This window comes from Asterias amurensis, chromosome 15 (assembly GCF_032118995.1).
Source record: "Asterias amurensis chromosome 15, ASM3211899v1".
NCBI lineage: Eukaryota > Metazoa > Echinodermata > Asteroidea > Forcipulatida > Asteriidae > Asterias > Asterias amurensis.
Window position 1 is genome coordinate 16141797 of NC_092662.1, and position 17041 is coordinate 16158837.

The window sequence follows — 17041 nt, forward strand, 5'->3', positions numbered from 1 at the left end:
TGGTAACCAGTTTCTGTAGAGCAATATTTTTCTATGCTTAGCAAGTTGTTATGCTTACAGACTTTTATGCAAATAAATTGCGGCAAGGTACGAAATGAAACCCAATCCACACATACAGAAGGCTCAGCATGGATGAGGAGAAATCAGGAAACCATCCAAGCTGACGTGAATATTAATATAACCGTTTTTATTAATCATGATCGGGAAAACTAAGATCATAAGCTAAATTCACTTATAGTAGCGGTTCATAGAGCATAGTTTCAAGGACTATAATCATGCTATAAGGCTGGCTTCTTAGAATGCCATTTCATGATGAAACTCGCAGGTACAGTAGTAATGTATTACTCTACAAAGCACAACACTAAAGTGTGAATTGGTTCATTTTTTTTTCACCCAACTCTCTCAACGACAGGATCCAGTAAGATGGCGGGGATGAAGAGAATCTTAAGCGGTCTCTTTGTTGTAAGTATATCTCAAAATGGTTTCAATAAGGGGAACAGGCTTCGTGTTTAAAAAAACTCTGGGGCTTAAGAGGGTTTTGATAGAGCTTTTGTAGATCAAGATGTTGACCATGACATGAATCCATACTCTGTGAATAGAGATGTCATAAAATTTAACAAGTTTCAGCTTCATTAGTTGTCAAGTTTTTGAGGGAAAAAAGTGAAAAGCACAGAGCAATTTTTTTCAGGGGAGTCGCATAAATCTGTTGTACATGCTAAAATAATTTTCATGAAATTGTTTTACTCATTGTTCAAAAAGTACAGCACCTTAGCAAGTATTACTATACTTCAAGAGAAGCAATTCTGCTATCATCATCTTTGAACCGCATAATCTTTGGACGTTTGTGTTTTGTGTTGACAAAAACTAACCAAGGTAACAGGCTTTGTTGTTTGAGAAGTAGGGCTTATACATTCAGGAGAGTTATTACAATGTACAATCATAAATACCTAAGACAGTTTATCTATTCTGATTGGTCGAGAGGGCATCACGAGGGGTTGTTTGAACGGATGATATAACACCAGTAAAAAGTGTTGAAACATGGGCTTTACACGGGAGCTTGCACCTGTGCTTATAAGACAGTTTCTTCATTCCTATTGGTCGAGAGCAACAGCTGAAACAGTTGTGCCACATCACGCGATATGCGCGACGCGCACAGCATTCCCTTATAAGGAGTTGTTTACCTGAGGGCGGCGGAGGGCTTTACCATTTCATAGCTGGAGGGGTGTTGTGTTGAAAGAAATCATTGAACAATTATAATTTTTGCATTTATTTTACTTTTTGACCAAAAAGTGTTGATTTTTTTACCGAAAAGGTATTTATGAATAGGAATCAAAGTGTGTTGATTCGGTTTTCAACTAGTGGTTTAAACCTGCCGAGGCCTGGTTCTTGATAATTGACCTCGACTTCGTCTCGGTAAAATTATCGAGAACCAGGCCTCGTTGGGATTAAACCACTAGTTGAAAACCTCTTCACCACACATTGATTCCCTTAATCTTTTACTCCCTGTACACAGATGCTGTTCTTGGTGGGTTTGGTTTCAAAAGGATATGGTGAGTTCTACCCAGGTCATGACAGCTTTAATATTACAAGACTTCACCAGGCCTGAAGTCTTTTAAAATTAAAATTGAGTGAGAAATTACCTCTTTCTCAAAAACTCAATTACTTCAGATGGAGTCATCTGACAATGTTTTATACTATTAACAGCTCTCCGTTTCTCGTAACCAAGTAAGTTTTTATGAAACAGTGATTTTGAGTAATTAACAATAGGGCCAAGCCTGTAAAAGATTAAGCATATCCGGTTGTCGGAGTTACAATATAGTGAAAAAACACATTCACTTTTTTCAAACATATGGTTTTGGATCCGCGATTCAAAACTGTAGCATTGCAGGTAAAAGTTTGTCAAAGGAATGATTCCACCATGACCATCATTATAGCTTGAATGTTATGTTAAAACCTGTGAACATTTCTATTTAGATTCAGGCCTGGAATTTCATTTTTTTTAACATGTTGGAAGGGCAAGGCCATTTTCATTTTGCAAAGGGCACTCCAATTGGAAAATCTTAGAGTCAATGGGAAACTTTTGAAGTGCACCAAGACCAACACCAGGGGCAACGAATGTCATGGCCTGCGAGGCCTGCCTGTAATGCCAGGCCTGTAGAATTTGCCACTGTTGCGTGCACTCTTAAATTAATATCGTCTTTCTTCAAAAGTATGCTGATCACTGATCAGATAATTATAATTAACCTATCAATAATTTATGATGATTAATGCTTGCTTGAAAGTTTTCACACTATTTAAAATATTTTTATATAATTATTATAATGGGAGACACTTAGTGGCAGGACTCTCACCCCCCCCCCCAATGCCCCCCCCCCATATGAAATCACAGAAAAGTATACTGCTTTGGAACTGCATCAAGGTTTAAATAACGATCAATTAACTTATTTAAAGATAATCTTGGACAACTTTGCCCCCCCCCTAAATATTGTTCTGCAATATTATTCGCTATCGCTCATGACAAATCTTGATTTGTACATTCTTTAAGTAGGAGAAGATACTTCTGATCCTGGTAGATTTGATTATTATGGCAACCCTATTACTGAACATGTGACCACTGTGGCCCCGCCAGTAACCACTGTTGCCCCACCAGTCACCACTGTTGCCCCGCTGGTCACTACTGTTGCCCCGCCAGTCACCACTGTGGCCCCGCAAGTCACCACTGTGGCCCCACCAGTCACAACTGATGTCCCGCCAGTCACCACCGTGACCGCACCAATCACCACCGTGACCGCGCCAGTCACCACTGTTGCCCCACAAGTCACCACTATTGCCGTGCCAGTCACCACTGTGGCTGCACCAGTCACCACTGTGGCTGCACCAGTCACCACTGTAGCTGCACCAGTCACCACTGTGATCGCACCAGTCACCACTGTTGCCCCACCAGTCACCACTGTTGCCCCGCTGGTCACTACTGTTGCCCCGCCAGTCACCACTGTTGCCCCGCAAGTCACCACTGTGGCCCCACCAGTCACAACTGATGTCCCGCCAGTCACCACCGTGACCGCACCAATCACCACCGTGACCGCGCCAGTCACCACTGTTGCCCCGCAAGTCACCACTATTGCCGTGCCAGTCACCACTGTGGCTGCACCAGTCACCACTGTGGCTGCACCAGTCACCACTGTAGCTGCACCAGTCACCACTGTGATCGCACCAGTCACCACTGTTGCCGCACCAGTCACAACTGTTGCCCCCCAAGTCACCACTGTTGCCAGCACAGGTGCTCCCGATGACACAACTGAAGTTTCACAAACTTCAGTAGCTGAGATCAGCACGACTGTCCAAACAGCATCTGACCGTTGGAGCTGCCAGAAAGGTAGGTTCACTCAACTTCCCATTTCAGGCTTTTTCGTCATCACTACAAATGGTACAATGGTATCATGGTACAGCCAGGGGCCTCTCTCAAACCTCGGCTAAGGCTTCATCTTCGGCCTCGGCTTTGCGAAACGCAGCGAGTATGAACCAGCCTTCCTATAAATTTTTAGTGCTGTATGTATTTTGCACGCAGTGATGTGTCGAACATCAAACGACAGAGCCTGAACCGGAGCCCAAGCCGAAGTTTGAGAAAGGCCCCAAGTGCCAGTCGGGTCTAAGCACTCCCTCCCAAAAATATTAAGAAAAAAAGAATAGAAATATTGGCTCTAGAACTTCGCCTAGGTATATAATTTTATTTTCTACAGCCACCCATTAAAGTTGCCGACATGTAGGAACTTGGGGGGGGGGGGTTGAAAGGCCCCATTTCAACCCCCTCCCACCCCTCCTTATACAAACACAGGCTGAACATAAAACCTTTTTAAACCCTTTAAAACGACTGCATAATTTTTAGGGATGGTATTTCAGTGTCTTTTGTTTTTTATTCAAAGAATCGACCCAGGGTAATTTGACATTTTGTTTATGCTATTTGGTTCGGTCTCTATAGGGAAATGTGGAATTTGTTGAGATGCATTTCATCATTTTGTTTAGGGGGGGGGGGGGGTAGGGGTGGGGAGAGTAAACAAAACTTGTTTACAAAACTAGCTAACAAGACTTGTTTTCTAGTTTCCTGGCTCCATGGAGGGACTGAAATCTCCAGTTGGATTCATTTACATGGAGTCTTGTATTTCTCTGCAGATCGAAAAGCTGCTCGCTTCGTCTTGAGTGAGTTGACTGAGACTCAAGGTCGGCTCATGATCGATGTCACAGCGCCCTCTGTTGTCTCATGTATGCACCTCTGTTTCGGTCACAGTGAATGTGCGGTGTTCGCTTTAAACAAAGTGACACTTCAGTGCTCCATTGAGGTAGACGATCTCGACTATCCAATATTTGAAGGTATAGATGCCAATTATGCAGTGTATAAAATGCTGTAAAATATGCGCGGTGTTCGCTTTAAACAAAGTGACATTTCAGTGCTCCATTGAGGTAGACGATCTCGACTATCCAATATTTGTAGGTAAAATAAAACCCACTTAATCGACGAATAGGGAGACTGCCAAATTCGGGCTAGATAGCTCAGTTGTAAAAGCGCCAAAATATTGATTCAGAGGTCGTGTAGGTTGGTTCAAATCTAGTAAATTTGTCTTTGTCAAACAAATTTATTCTAAGTATTTCTGTGATGGTGATTGTTCCTCCATCTTCTGTAAACATTCATTTTAGAGAATTAAATAAAAGGGAGCCTCGCTTTCAATTGGCCTGAACCAATTGAAACTGAGGTTCCCTTTTCATTTCTGTAAATTTATAGTGCCCTCTAGAAAGTAATAGTGCACCCCGTTGTTTAACCCATAACAAATACTAATAATAGGAGTGGCCTCTTGTAGAGCTCTCAAGTCCGTCAGGCATGACGCTCATGGCGCTGTACAAAAAATTATTCTAAATAATATTTTTCTGTGACTTGTAGTGGTTGTTCCCCCCTTTTCCATAAGCGTTTAGAGAAATGAAAAATGAACTACATTCGAACTGGCCAGAAGTGCCCCCCCCCCCAGAAAAAAAATGGCGCACCTTTTTGTGCCTTATTAAAATGTAACCCTAGTTAACTCATTATTTGCATAATCCTCTGGTTTTGTTATAATTTTTAGCCCAGTTATATTGTTCAAATGTAAATAGCCAGATGCTGAGGATCTTGGCTGAGGGTGGATGAAGCGTACTGGTATCTGGTAACCACTCCCCTCTTGTGATTTCATCGACTCTTTTTTAAATTCCTTTATTTTATTGGTATGTATTATATTGCTTATCTGCATATTGTAAGATTTTATAATAATAATAATTATTCTTATATAGCATATTTCACGATAACTGTATCAATGCACTTTACACTAGTGACCTGGGGTCGATTTCACAAAGAGTTAACACTCGTCTTATCTCGAGTTAGGACGAGTCCTAACTTAGCTTAATCTTAAGGTCTGCATGCTACAGTGTAGGGTTGGGACTCGTCCTTAGTCCTAAGATTAGTCTTAAGTAAGGAAGAGTTTTGTGAAATCGACGGCTGGTCGTAGGGCCACAACATCCCTTTTTAATGTTTCTCAGTTCCCTTGGGAGTATACAACCTGGGCAACAGTTTATATGGCTTCAAAGGCTTTTTATGAGTGTTTTCTATGTGATATGTAGTTGAGGCCTTGCATAAGGCGCTATATTTTGATTTTTCTTCTTTAATACTGCTCAAAACATCAATACTACAAAGGTTCTTCAAAAAAATTGAGCTCAATCAGTCGTCGAAGTTGCGAGATAATAACGAAAGAAAAAATACCTTAGTCACACGAAGTTGTGTGCTTTCAGATGCTTGATTTTGAGACCTCAAAATCTAATTCTGAGGTCTCGAAATCAAATTCGTGGAAATTAATAACTTTCTTCCCCAAAACTATGTCACTTCAGAGGGAGCCGTTTCTCACAATGTTTTATACTATCAACCTCTCCCCATTACTCATTACCAAGTAAGGTTTTATGCTAATAATAATTTTGAGCAATTACCAATAGTGTCCACTGCCTTTAACACCATGCACAATTTTAAAAATCACCTAAATGCACCTGTTTCTCATTACACAGGTTCCAAGATATCTCTGATGACAGACAATGTAAATTTAGTTTTGACTTGAGTTATTTTTGCAACCATTATGTGCCTTTAATAAATCCTGAAAGATTAAATCTTAAAAATAAAACTTGTATGCATTTCTAATGGAGTACTTTTTGAACCGGAAATTGAAAGACTTTTTAGGGTTATCAAAGGGTTTCCTACCTTCTTCAGTCGTCCAAACTTCGATTAAGTCAACCTTTATGAAAAAATATATAAAAAGCAGTTATTATGAGATTTTACAGGTAGCATTGACTTTTGAAACTTTAGGGTTCTTGACTGAATGAACGTAAATTCATGTCTATTTATTTAACCTATCCGACCAACTAGCCATTAATAGGGAAACAATCAGCAGCCACATGGCCAATAGTCTTAATAAAAAGCTGGCCAACAGTCTTGCAAAATCTAAACCTTGCTTGCAATCAGATTAGGTACCAGAAGGACACAGAACGACCTGCAACAAGTCAGAAATGGGCACCAAGGCCTGCAAAACCCAGAAAGCCAGAAATCCGATGCCCGTGTTACTCAGTCGGCAGATAAAGCCAGAGCCACTAAACTATAGCAGCATTTCTGACTGATTTGGAAGGAAGCCCATGTTAAGTTGACAATCAACCAATCAGCCATCCTGATGTTCTGACGTCACACTCAGAGGCTTGTGTATTGGTCAGAAACCGGCCAAGATCAACCAATCACAACTAGTCAAGCAACAAAGAGAGCAGCGGCCAGCCAACCAGAGGCTCTAGGTCAGAAACTGGCCCGAATCAACCGACCAATCACTACTCGTCAAACAACCAGGACAGCATCGGCCAGCCAATCAGAGTCCGCAGCACAATGATAAAATTATTTAGTCCATTCATACCTGTGTGTCCAGTCTTGCTGCTGAGTTCCTTTCGGCGTTCTTGCAGCCCAAGTCCTCTCCGATGTTACCGCCTGCCTCGGGAATCCTTGTACCGTCTGCCGCTTCGTCAGTCAGGCACCCTGTTGACGACGACACGCTGATGTCCGACGACTGTAATGGTTCTTTCGTACGCTGGACATCTTGGGATAGCTCTGTATTGAACATTGAAAGATGAGTTGAGTATCACTCAAGTTCTGTCCATAGTTTGACAATTATTTTTTAGAGACATACATTTTATTACATCCACCCTTTTTGATATGCCACCTCGCTCCCTCCCACATCGCTCCCAGCAGAGACAGCCGTTGCAACGCCACAGCCAAGGCCCAAGTTGCGGCCAACCAAGGTTGGAAAACTCAGCACAGATAGCCACAGTTTGTACAGTACACATGTAAAGAAAAGTGCTGAGTTTGTGGAAACCAAGCACCCATGGGTTATATTTGTGTTTAATAGGAAGTTTGAAGAAATATTGAAATTGGTCACAACACTTTGTTCACAATATTGATTGTTTTGCTAATATTCGGCTGTCGATGCCATGCCAACGAGCGCCATTTGTTTATCGACAATACTGGAAAGGTTGTTGATGCCATTTTTGTTCAACTGCATGCACCCAAATTTAACAAAAACCCTATATTTGAAAAGTTGTCGTTACTTCTTATAGACTCTTCGCAAATTGTTATCCTTCTGCATGGTTAAGAGAAAATGTTTTTTCCTTCAAGGATTTGGTGGTATTTGAAAACTGGCAAGTAAAGAGACATTCCTCAAACGATCAATGATTTTTCGTTCGGTGTTTAAAAACAGGTGTAGCCCTTTGGGCTTTAAGAAAATTACGAAAATACCCAATCACCTTGGGTCCGAAATTTGTAAACTAATTGGCTCCTTTCATTTTGTAAAGAGACAAATATTTGTAAGTTTTTTTTCTTCCCCGACATAGATGACCTTTTGAAAATATTTGTACTTTCCCTGTGGGTGGGTTATCAGTCTAACAATCTCTCGCTACTTAGTGATACCGACTTGTGGGTAAGGATTAACATTTTTTGAGGTGAATGTTGCTTGGGGATAAGTTGTTAATAGTTTGGAGCGGACAATGGAAAATTAGCCATTGGAATGTTACGGAACCTTGGATGTGCCGTCGACTGGTTAGGTTATTGGGAGTTCACATTCAGAACTTGGTGTAGCGATCGTAAATTCAGGCCTTGAATTACACAGGTCTTTGATGCAATTGCATCTTTTGCCCTGGTCTTGGCCTTGCTGCCCCTTCGAAAGTTTCCCCTAGACTATAAGGTTTTGTTCCAATAAAAGTGCACTTTGTTTGCAAATTGAGAATGGCCCTGGCCCTCTCAAATCAAAGATGGAGTTCCAGACCAGCCTGTAAATTTCAAACCTCAGGAAAATCACACAGCACCAGCAGTACGGCTTTGCAGACATTTGATTTTAGTCCAGGTCAAATCAATACACAACACTTTCACAGTATTGAACTGTTTAAAATGTCTTTTGGTTTTTTTTTAATTGTTTTTTTTTTAACAACTGTTCTACGAACAAGACTGTATACTGGTTCGACAAACACCAATTTGTGGAGATTTTTAAAGATTTTTTTAAAGAAAAAAACAAACAAACATTTGTTGACAACAAAAATTCGGGCGCGACGCAAATGACGGGTCGGATAAAGGCTAACAATTTTTCCTTCAGCCTCGTCCCCAAGGTGTGTCGAGGAGTACGGGGTTGGAAATATGGTTGGAAATAAAGTCATTACGTCATATCTTACGCGCATGTGCTGTATGCCTAAAGTTGTTAACGTGACTTCCGGGCACCTCAAAATTTACAAGAAATTAAACCAATGTTATTGTTTACCACTGCTCTTTAAAAGGAGGAGTACAAAATTATTCCAGACAAAAAAGGTCGGCATGCCAGGTAAGTACAGCTATCATTAAAACGAGTATCAGATGTCAAATTCAGTGCTCCGAATAGTTTGTGGGTATTTCAACTATTGTCTCGCTCCCCCTGTTAATAGTAAAAACGTTCACTTTGTTGTGGTTTTCCTCTACAAAATGGCATTGCACTTTATAAAGGATTTATATAGGATTTATAAAGGACTGCTCAATGCCCGAAAAGATAGTGCTGGAAGTTGCATTTTGTGTCGCTAAATCATTCACCAACCCCGCAGGCAATGGCTCAATCGTGTCTTTAAATTGAGAGATTACGACTGGAATTTCGATTTGGAAGTAAACAATTAAACAACAGAAACCACGTGGTTTTCGAATGACACGTCCCTCTTAATATTTTATATATCCTAAATAACAAAATGCTTCAGAAAATTTTGGATTGCCCATACAAAGCTTCCTGTGAGGAGATGGCTTGTTTTAAAAAGACATCTATAGTGAAAAGTGTTCTTTCTTAAAACAAATTCACGTACCAGACTAAAACGGTCTTTTGAATTGGGGAAAATAATGGCGGGGAGCCTTGTGTGTTCGACAGTTTTATATATTGTTTGATCTAAATTAAATTCAAATGAACTTACCGTGCTTTAGTTGTTTCTCGGGCTCGATGATGTTCGTCTGTAAATGTTAGAGAGAGAAAAAAAATGTTATTTTGGCTGGTGACTGAGGAAATGATAAATTTAATGTTCATCTCGAATGTTAAAGGTTCCTTTATTTGTGTGTGTTCTTTGCATATGTCCTCACAATATTTATATAAAAAAACATGGTTGATAAATTAGAAACAAAAACACTTTTCCCGCCGACAGTCTCGAGCGGCCCGACCGACCATGGCGTCTCAAAACCCGTTCACCCTTTTCAGATAATCACAAGACACTGGAATTACTCCGGAAGGACAAACAATCAACATAGTGGAAACAATGAACACAAAGTTTTCAAAGAGACAATAATTTGCTCAGTCGTGTGCAAGAGAGTTCGTTGGCCGTAGTCGCCATTGTCTAAAGCAGGAAATGTCCCCATTATCAAAGCGTCCACGTTGTTGTAGCCGTTTTTGCGTCGCCTTTCTTTCTGCCATTTCTTTCTTGTGTTAGGAGGGGGGCATTTTTTCTGAACTTCGATAAATGCCACTGTCGTAGTGCTTTTCAATAGGGACATTTTGTTTTCTAAACCGATCAAAAAAAAGGGAATCCTTAAAAAAGGAATCCTTAAAAAAGCCTGGAACATCTTTGAGGATGGCAAATCTAAAGTGCAGACCAAAAACTTGCCGGGGGAGCAGGAGTAGGCCCCCCTACCCAAATTGAAAGTTCCTCAAATTAGTTTGGCTGGAATGTTACGGGGTTCTGCAATTTGAGATTGGGATCGTTGCAATGTATAGGAGCGGCCAATTGACAAGTATAACTGATGCGTAAAACTAGAACGATGTGTCATTCTGTCCCGTCTTGCACAGTCTTGGCCCAAGGCGACAGTGATTGATATGGATAGTGTAGTACGCTCAATTGTACATCGCTAAAGCGCGCCCTCTTACACTATCAATCACTGTCGTCTTGGGCTAAGACTACATCTTGCATGCACAACCCGTGAAATCAAACAAAAACACCCTTTCTTTTGTATGATCGAATTCCTCGATTCTGAAGCCTGACGAAACGGCCAAGTTGAAGGAAATATAGTGAGATAAATGAGGTGTATTTAACCCTTTGAGGAATGTTGTATTTGTATTGACGGGTGTAAAAGAAAACACAGAAATTGAGCGGCACTGAGTGACATGGTGTTACTTTGTACTGTAGTTTGACATTTGGGTTATTTTACGGTGTAAACATTTTGGTAATATTTAGGGTACGAGAGCAGGGCTTATTTTAATCATGATATGAAAGAATATTTATTTATGGTTCAGAATACTCCAGACGTTCTACTCATTTTTTTAAAAACAATTTACCTAGTCAATTTCCCTTGTGGTTTATTACCTTATAAAATTATAAGAATATTAAACTCAACTTTGTTTTGTATTGTTTTTGTTTTTTTCTTTAAAAATAAACAACGTCTGTATTTTTCGGCAATTCGTTACTCATGATCTCCACATATTGGATGGCACTTCAAGAGCCCCTTAATTTTTTTTTATCGTGGGAAATGTTTAATTTTCCAGATGTTGTTAAACCCTTGCAGATAGATATTATTTTAAAGAGGAATGCCACACGATTGTAGGTTTGAGCTTTGTGGGTTTACCTGCAGACACAAGTTTGCCTTATTTCAACTCCGCCGTGAAATAAACCTACTGATATTAATTGAGTGGAATTGTTCAACCGAATCCTAATATTTATCTTGATGTTGATTGAAATAACTTGTTATTGCTCACCGTTCCATCCACAACTTCCTGGGCAGCAACAAAAGACAACATTACGAGAAGAGCCAGTACGGCGAGATGTGTCTTTGTGCCGACAGGCCCGGGGCGGGCCCACGTAGCAGCCCGGCGACACCTCCATGTCAAAGGGCCAGAAGTCATCTCGTTCGTAGTCGTAGTTCGTCCTTGTATGGTGGCCCGTAGACTTGTGATAATGTTGTCTGTGAATGAAACAGAAAAGCTTGCAATTACTTTATAGATTACACTACTGTGAATCAGGAAAGCTACAGAGCTATAATAGGGGTCTCATGCACAAAACATTTATAAATTTCTCTTTTTTAAACGTTGATGCCTGAATAAACAACCTTCGAGAAAGACTCTGCGAGGGTCGAAACGTCAGGCCGTTAACAATTTTTGTTTGTATTTAAAACATAATTTCTTTAAGGTTGATAAGCAGTTTGCAACAGCTAATTTCATTTTCTAACCTGTTCCTGCGCAGGCCAGTAACACGGGACATCACACAGTTCCATGAACATCATTACACAAGAGGCTTGTTTTGTTTTTAAATAATTATTATGTCCTATCATGAAATGTGTATATGCCACTCATGTTAGATGTAATGGCATGTGTGCTTAAACTGTAATCAAGTTATCTCCAACAAAACTGATGTGCTTGTTCAAAGCCACCGGGAACTTTTTGATTAACAGGAAAGTGACAGTGACAAGTTGGAGCGAATTGCTGTAATCAATCAATTAAGGCCTAATGCAATCAAATTAAAATTGATGTTTCATTCGTTTCTAATAAAAATTACTCATCGTGACTAGAAAGCCAATATAAGATCAGTTACCCGTCATCGCTCTTCATCGTTGAATCCTTGCAAAAAAAATCCGCCTCCAATGAATCCTTCTAAAAAACTTGTACATCATGAGTTTTGTACTGACACCATCATTTTAATAGGTCGCTTGTCAATTCCTTTAAAACTGCTGTTAAACTGCTGTTTAACCCCATTCAAAATGTTCACCAAAAACCTCTTTTGTGTCCGTTTTTCCTTCAATTTTAACTAATATTGCTATTTTTGATGGCACTTTGGACTGTCTTCCAACGCGCCACCATAGTCGTTCACGCTCTTGTACTCTTTCATAAATATTTAGCGGAAAGTTTGAAGGTGACGTGACCCTCACTTGAGAAAAAAGGGTTGCCAAAATAAATTAGTGCGAGAAATTTTACAAGGGGAATGTTTGCTATGTATGGAATGTTGTTTTTAAGTCCTGCTAGTTTTTGGAAAGTTCTGGATTGCAAGAAAACAGCTCAGATTTCTTCTGTTTTTCTTTAAAAAAAAATAGGCTTATGATGCCGATTTTTTAAGATAACGCCTATAGTTACTGACCAATCCAGTTTGTTGAATAGGCTACTTTATTTTAAACATTTGAAACCTAGCTTCTTGCACGGCTTCTGTAAAGAGGCCTAAAAAAGTCTTTGTGTGACCTAATCTAACATTTTAAATAAATATACGCCTCACAAAAAAATATACATAAACCTTTCCATCCTTTACCCGCGTTTCGGTTGTAGGATGTCACATTATAGTTAGGGTCAGCATGATCTTGATTATTATGATCCAAGCTGACCCAAACTGTGGTCAGAACGCAAAACCTTTATTTTGGGTCAAGACTCAACTTCTTGCTCAGCCCGAAATATGAGGTTTTTTTTTTTAGATTTTAAGAGTGGCTTATTCTTCTAATAACCAGACCTGTTAATACACGCACAACATAATAAACTAATTGTCTACCCGGTGGGTGTAACTTTCGGGTTAAATTTACCATGTAACTGGACCTGTATCCATTCTGATCTGGTATAATGTTTTTTAGATGAGTGAACCACTTTCACATCAGATTTTTAAAGAAATCCTCGGGTCAACAAAACAGTCCAAATGGGGTTTATTATTGCGTAAAAAAAAAGAGTCGCAGCGACCGATTATGTTAACCCACGTATAAATTGTCACCAGGTTCTTTTGAGTCTGGATTAAGGCCACCCACAAAAGGAAACCCTTTTCATTTCTATATTGTGCCTTTATAACTAGAGTAAGATTGACCAATTTCACAACTCAGTAGTTATTGTACTTTTGGGGTGTTTTTGATTGCTACACCCATTATGTTCTGCCAACACATCAGCCGACAACCGTATTTTCCTAGCCCTAAATAACCCTAGTCCTAACCCCAACGAATAAATCGTATGGGATTTTTGGAATACAGAGCATGGCTTAGAACATCTTACAGCTACAGTCTGTACACTGCCTAATCAGGAACAAAAATAACGTTAATTGTTGAACACTTTCTTCCAAGGTGTAACCCGAAAAAAACTTTTTGATATAGGGGCCTAACAGTATTATATTTTAAAGGCAGTGGACACTATTGGTAATTACTCAAAATAATGATTAGCATAAAACCTTACTGGTAAACGAGTAATGGGGAGAGGTTGATGGTATAAAACATTGTGACAAACGGCTCCCTCTGAAGTTTAACATAGTTTTCGAAAAAGAAGTTATTTTCCACGAATTTGATTTCAAGACCTCAGATTTAGAATTTGAGGTCTCGAAATCAAGCATCTGAAAGCACAAAACTTCGGGTGACAAAGGTGTTTTTTCTTTCATAGCTATATCGCAACTTCGACGACCGATTGAGCCCAAATTTTTACAAGTTTGTTATTTTGTGCATATGTTGAGATACACCAAGTGAGAAGACTTGTCTTTGAGAATTACCGATAGTGTCCGTGTTTTAACAGTCATTTGACCCGTCTCGAAACTACGCTAGCAGCTCCGTAATTGGAAAGTGCATGTTTTCTAAATCAGAGCCTAAGCTCTTAACTCGTGATTTTGAAAATACCATATCACCCCTTTCACAAAACTATCATTCCTATTTATGGACACAGAATTATGTGTGAACGGGGGAAAAAAACGCGCAATATAATGCGGACACATTTTGTATGCAATTTTCCGCTAAATCAATCTTGAAAACAAAACAAACTTTTGATTGTCACTTTACTGGCCACATGGCCAAGATAGCTAAACCAGACCCAAATATTTTCATGAATATCAGTTAAGAAAATAAACATTAGAATTCCTCCCACCTTTATTGTCTATTCATCGAACAAAAAACCTACTTCACAAGCATAGACAAAAACACAGAAGTTCGCAGTGATTTATGTTTAGACAAAAGCAATACAGACTTTGGAATCTGTCACCAGCGAAAGCCGTTATTATTTGATACTCTTATTTATTTTCACGGCGGGTGCAATATTCTTGACTTTGTTATGCGATAGAAGGGTAAATAAAACAGTACGTGATGATCCATTTATAATGGATTGACTATCTGGAGGAATGATTTGCAAAAGAAGAAAAATTTATGGGGTGACTGAGTTCATAACAGATTGAATTTCCGTTTCTTTCTTTGATACCTTCGCTCTTAGTCATAAATTAACATAGAAAATATTCGGCACGGGGGCAAGGGTTGTTAAAGGCATTATAGTTAACTTTTAAGCATAGTTGTTAAGTTATAGGCCAGTAATTCTCACTTCTTGTTTCCAATATTTACTTTTGAAAATGGGAAAATTTTGACTCAATTTGTTGTCAGAGTTGCAAGAATATAACAAAAGAAAGAACAACCAATTGTTGGAAATAATGTGTGCTTTCAAATACCCATGAAAGGCTTCACGCCTGAAGCTTTTTTCAGATTCCAAGCTCTTTCTCTAAAACTACATTTTTTACTTTCAAGTGTCGCTGTGTTTATATAGTACCAGCAGCTCTACGGTTCTCTTTACCGAAAAGTCTTTAATAGATCATGAATATTTTGACTAAAATTACAATAGTTGTACCCTCCCGTTAATAACAACCCCCGTTGTCTCATAACTCTAGAAACCCTGGAAAACCCATAGTTGTACCTCGAAAACAGTTACACAAATTACTGATCTGCGCTGTGACTTGAATTTTACTTTAAAATTTTTGTCTGCTAAATTGAAAGGTATTTTTTTGTTTACAGGACACAGACTGTTTTGAAATGACCGCAAAATTTTATCAAAGCAAACATAAAACGCAGGCGGGGAAACATAGAGCCATCTTTTATGTAATGCCTTTTATTTTTTTTCCTAAATAAACAAGTAAATACATAACAAGTTGACTGATAAAAGCATCGAAAAAGGGCTGGAAATGGTCTGTATAAATATAAGACGACCTAGAGACGTTTGTTGTTGTGACACATTTTTATTTGAAAACTCTTCTGCAAGAACTTTTATCCTTGTTATTTGGTATAAGTAGGCTAGCTGGCTAGGTCTATAATCATAATCAAATTAAGACTAGAAAAACGAATTATTTTTACCTGTAAATCCAGTCCAGTTAAAAGTAATGTCCAATTTCCATGGTTTGTATTTCTCGTTGTAGCAAGGCTCCGGGGTGTTTCAGCCCATGGTCGCCGTCAAACGTTACGAACCGCCCGCTCGTATACTGGCGTGAGAACCCCCAAACGAATGGAACACGGAGATCTATTGGAGGGCAACTCTAGTCAACGAACTCACGGCGTAAAATGATTCTAAAGGTACTACAGTCACTGAAGTTGCTATGTTTCAACTCTCAAAGCACCCACACTTTTCAGCGCCAGAAGCCCTCAACTATACAAAGCTTTTGGCGACTTCTGCCGAAAAAAAATGCACATTGCCTAACTTTGAATAACAATCACACAGCCACAACAACTTAAAAGTATGTTTCTCGCATGTTTTGCTTTAACTTTTTTCGTGGACGTATTAGAAAGTTGGGGTGCGATAGTGGCCAGTTTGGAGTACCTGCTTCAAATGACGGCTTGAACTCCCCCCCCCCCCCTTTGCTCACTCCATGGGCCAATGATTCAGGTAAATTGGCCCCTCTATGCAAGTGTTGTTTCGTTTACAGTTTGAAACGAAAATAAAGTTCGTGTGAGCGGTCTCATCACACGGTCTATAAACTTTGGTAGGGTGAATTGGCAACTGGATAATAAAAAATTGTTTCTCTTTTCATTTCCTCCAAGCAAGCTGTACTATAACGGTTTCATTTCCCTTGGCAAGGTCGGGTATATAGTACAGAGAAGAAAAGATGGATACATTAGAAAACACAAATAAAGACTAATTAGACCTTGTATGGCGTGCAGACTCCATTAAAAAATGTTGATTTATTGCTTGCCTCCGCTTCTTGTACAGTTTGACATACAGAAGTTTTTAATGAGTCTTCCATTTCATTGCCTTTTTAATTGATGTGGCTATAGTTCAAGTTGACAGGTACTTACCACCACAGTCACTGACCTGTGTATAAATTTATAGTTTGCAAAATAAATCAAATCAAGTCAAAATATAAAGATGATTAGCAAATAATGTGAAATTAACATGGGCTGGAGGAGGATACCTCAAAAGAGGGCGCTCTATCAGAAAAAGTTTGTACCGTTGTCGCATGCAATTATGTCCTCTATGCAATACTATCCGGAGGACATTATTGCATATGCAATAATGTCCGCCGGACGGTTTTGCATATGCAATCGTGTCCGCCCGGACGCGGCTGCATAATGCAATTGTGTCCACCTGGACATATTTGCATATGCAGTTGTGTCCGCCCCGTGCAAGAACCGTCCTTGGTCGGCCGCACACGTTCGCCATTTTTTTACAAGACAAGTGCATGTCATGAGTGAGTGGCATGGGAAATGTTCGGCCGTTGGGTATTCGCTGCAATCATAAAATACGTGAATATTCATGCTGCATATACGTAG

The 17041-nt window shown here is 39.5% G+C and overlaps 2 protein-coding genes across 2 annotated transcripts in view; one reads left to right on the forward strand and one right to left on the reverse strand.

Annotated features, from left to right (window-relative positions):
* The window catches only part of LOC139948292 (uncharacterized), a 29476-nt gene extending 13581 nt beyond the window's left edge, over positions 1–15895 (reverse strand). The window contains exons 1-5 of the mRNA XM_071946398.1: positions 15632–15895; positions 11280–11485; positions 9514–9550; positions 6960–7150; positions 6266–6299 (exon numbers count right to left, since the gene is read on the reverse strand). Of these exons, the coding sequence (XP_071802499.1) occupies positions 6266–6299; positions 6960–7150; positions 9514–9550; positions 11280–11426 (409 nt within the window). The 5' untranslated portion in view covers positions 11427–11485; positions 15632–15895. The remainder of the gene's footprint in view (positions 1–6265; positions 6300–6959; positions 7151–9513; positions 9551–11279; positions 11486–15631) is intronic.
* On the forward strand, positions 143–4730 carry LOC139948261 (uncharacterized). Its single transcript, XM_071946358.1, has 4 exons — positions 143–462; positions 1514–1550; positions 2549–3376; positions 4171–4730. The coding sequence occupies exons 1-4, from the start codon at positions 424–426 to the stop codon at positions 4404–4406; spliced, it is 1140 nt and encodes a 379-aa protein (XP_071802459.1). The 5' UTR covers positions 143–423; the 3' UTR covers positions 4407–4730.
* Positions 15896–17041: the final 1146 nt, after the last annotated feature.

Excerpts from the sequence above, each read along its gene's own strand:
- LOC139948261 (XM_071946358.1), top strand. The coding sequence starts at position 424 with ATGGCGGGGATGAAGAGAATCTTAAGCGGTCTCTTTGTT. Across the intron at positions 1,551-2,548 it reads TTTGGTTTCAAAAGGATATG|GAGAAGATACTTCTGATCCT; the intron begins GTGAGTTCTACC and ends TTCTTTAAGTAG. Across the intron at positions 3,377-4,170 it reads CCGTTGGAGCTGCCAGAAAG|ATCGAAAAGCTGCTCGCTTC; the intron begins GTAGGTTCACTC and ends ATTTCTCTGCAG.